This window comes from Triticum urartu, chromosome 3A (genome assembly GCF_056163025.1).
Source record: "Triticum urartu cultivar PI428250 chromosome 3A, HENAU_Tu73, whole genome shotgun sequence".
Taxonomy (NCBI): domain Eukaryota; kingdom Viridiplantae; phylum Streptophyta; class Magnoliopsida; order Poales; family Poaceae; genus Triticum; species Triticum urartu.
The window spans coordinates 584,795,220-584,797,513 of NC_141875.1; the positions used below are offsets into that span (position 1 = coordinate 584,795,220).

Here is a 2,294-nt window from a genome sequence, read left to right on the forward strand (position 1 = left end):
CTCTGGTGCGGGTGTCGGCTGGGTTCTCCAGCCGGCATCTTGGGACTCGGAGCGAGCACCTTCCCGAAGGCGTCTACTCGGAGCTCGGTCTTCATCGAGGAATCGGCTGTGGCGTATTTATCAGCTATGACCAGTAGCTCGTCAAGCGTAGTCGGCTCGTCGCAGAGGAGTCAGTGCTTGAGGAGGGTGCCTTCTCGGCACCCGGCGGTGAAGTACTCTATAGCTTGGACCTCATGCACTCCCTCGCAGGAAATGTGGAGCTCGGCCCAACGCGTGAGGTAGTCGCGAGTCGATTCGTTGGGCCCTTGGACGCACAAGGAGAGCTGTCGGGGCTTAGGAGCCCGCTTGTAGGTGCTGGTGAAGTTGCGTATGAAGGCTTCAGTGAAGTCTAGCCAGCTGTTGACACTGTAAGGCTTGAGGATGTTAAGCCAGGTGCGCGTCGTGCCTTGGAGCATGAGGGGCACATATTTTACGGCAACACGCCTATTGCCGTTTGCGATGCTAACCGCGGTGGAGTAGTCGATCAACCAATCTTCCGGCTTCACGGAGCCGTTGTACTTAGGCGTGTCTCTTGGGAGCGAGAACCCTTTGGGGAAGGGCTCGTCGCGGATGCGGGGGCCGAAGCAAGACGGGCTGACATCATATTCTTCTTCCAAAGCCAGGGATCGCGCAAGGCGGTCGATCCGGTGGCGGGCATCATTCTCGCCGACTCCTTTGCGGCGACCCAGCCGGCCGCTGAGAGTCGGATGCGTGACAGGCGGCGGGGTAGGGAATATCTCCCCACGAGGCGGAGGAGGAGGGTTGCCCCTCCACTCCATGGCTCGAGGGCGGCCCTCGGCGTCATGCTCGATGGAGATTCAAGTCCGGCTACGGCTGGCAGCCGGCTCCTTTTCTTTTCTCGCGCGGGTGTTGCCCGCGGTCGGTGTTCGGGACGTCACGCTGTGCTCTCGGCGCGGACGCCGGCTTCGTGCCGCTCTGTGGCCGCGTCGATAAGTTTCTGGATGCATCTGGTCATGTAAGGGAGCGCATCAGGCCACAGCCCATTCAACTCGTCTGCGGCCGCCTGGGCGGCGCGCAAGTTCTCGAGAGGCGTGGCATAGACTGGGCGGTCTGCTCCCAGCATGTCGGCGATAGCCGTGCCGTGTTTCTTGACGATACCGACGCGGCTCGGCCCGTCGGGAGGCGGCGTGCCGAAGGTGGCACGGTCGACCTCGCGCTGGTGAGCCTCGGTGAGGCGTCTTATGGTGGCGAGCCTCTGGCCCTCCGCAACGAGGGCGAGGCGGCGCGCCTCCAATGTCTTGGCGTCCGCGTCGGCCGGGACGGGGACGGACAAGTCGTGCAGCGCCGTCTGCAGAGCGTCGTGGGCGTTTTCGCCTGAGGGGGCATCGTGGCTGATGACCAGTACCTCGGTGATGGCACTGCCGCTGCTGTCGGCTTGAGGAAGAGGGTCGTTGATGACCACCACGTTGGTGGGGAAGGCGTCAAGGGATGCCGTGTCGGAGTCGACAAGCATCGGGTCGGTGGAGCCAACCGACTCCAAGTCCGCGGCAAGCTCGCCGGAGACGTGGAGTTGAAAGAGGAGGCTGACGAGGTGGCTCTCGGGGCAGTCTGTGCCCGCGTCGGACGCGGGCTCGTCAGAGATGCGAGCCTCACCAAGAAGATCGGCGAGGCAGCTCGCCGCGCAGGCGTTGGCGACGTCTTGCAACGCGTCAGGGCAAGCGCCATCGGGCGTGCCAGGCTGGCTACGCACGTTGGGAAGGAAGAGGGTTCCCGTCCAGAGCAGGTCTCCGGACGACGGTGCACCTGGCACCACGGTGGGCGCCAAATGTCGGGTGGTTGGTGCGACATATGCCAATGGATGGCTTATCATTGTGGGAGCCAATAAAACATCGGTGGTGCCTGGAAACGGGATAAGGCGAAGACATGCACGCCGGCGAATCTTACCCGGCTTCAGGGCTCTCCGTGGAGATAACACCCCTAATGCTGCTCTGCGGGGTCTCCGCATGATCACTAGCTCAAAGGGTAGCTACAGAATGCTCCTTGAGCTGTTCGGTGAAAGGATGAAGGAGGGCCAGGCTAGCCCGCTCCTCTTCTCCTTGTGGTGTTTAAAATTTATCCAAAGAGCGATCTCCCCTGCATGGGAACCCTGGGGGGTTTATATAAGCCTACCCCCCAGGGGTACAATGGTAATCCGGCTGGGCGTGGGCCCCAGCCGTCTGTGTCTACGCCCGCCGGCTTCTCCGCCGACTGGTGGGCCCGCCGGCTGTCGACCCTTTGGTCGACAGGCCGGCCCC

General features: G+C 62.7%; 1 protein-coding gene across 1 annotated transcript; it reads right to left on the reverse strand.

Moving 5' to 3' along the window:
* Positions 1–934: 934 nt before the first annotated feature.
* Positions 935–2,005, reverse strand: LOC147980652 (uncharacterized). Its single transcript, XM_087515696.1, has one exon. The coding sequence runs from the start codon at positions 2,003–2,005 to the stop codon at positions 935–937; it is 1,071 nt and encodes a 356-aa protein (XP_087371822.1).
* Between the last annotated feature and the right edge of the window lie 289 nt (positions 2,006–2,294).

Bases quoted from the DNA above. Each gene is read 5' to 3' on its own strand.
- LOC147980652 (XM_087515696.1), bottom strand. From the start codon at position 2,005: ATGCGGAGACCCCGCAGAGCAGCATTAGGGGTGTTATCTCCACGGAGA.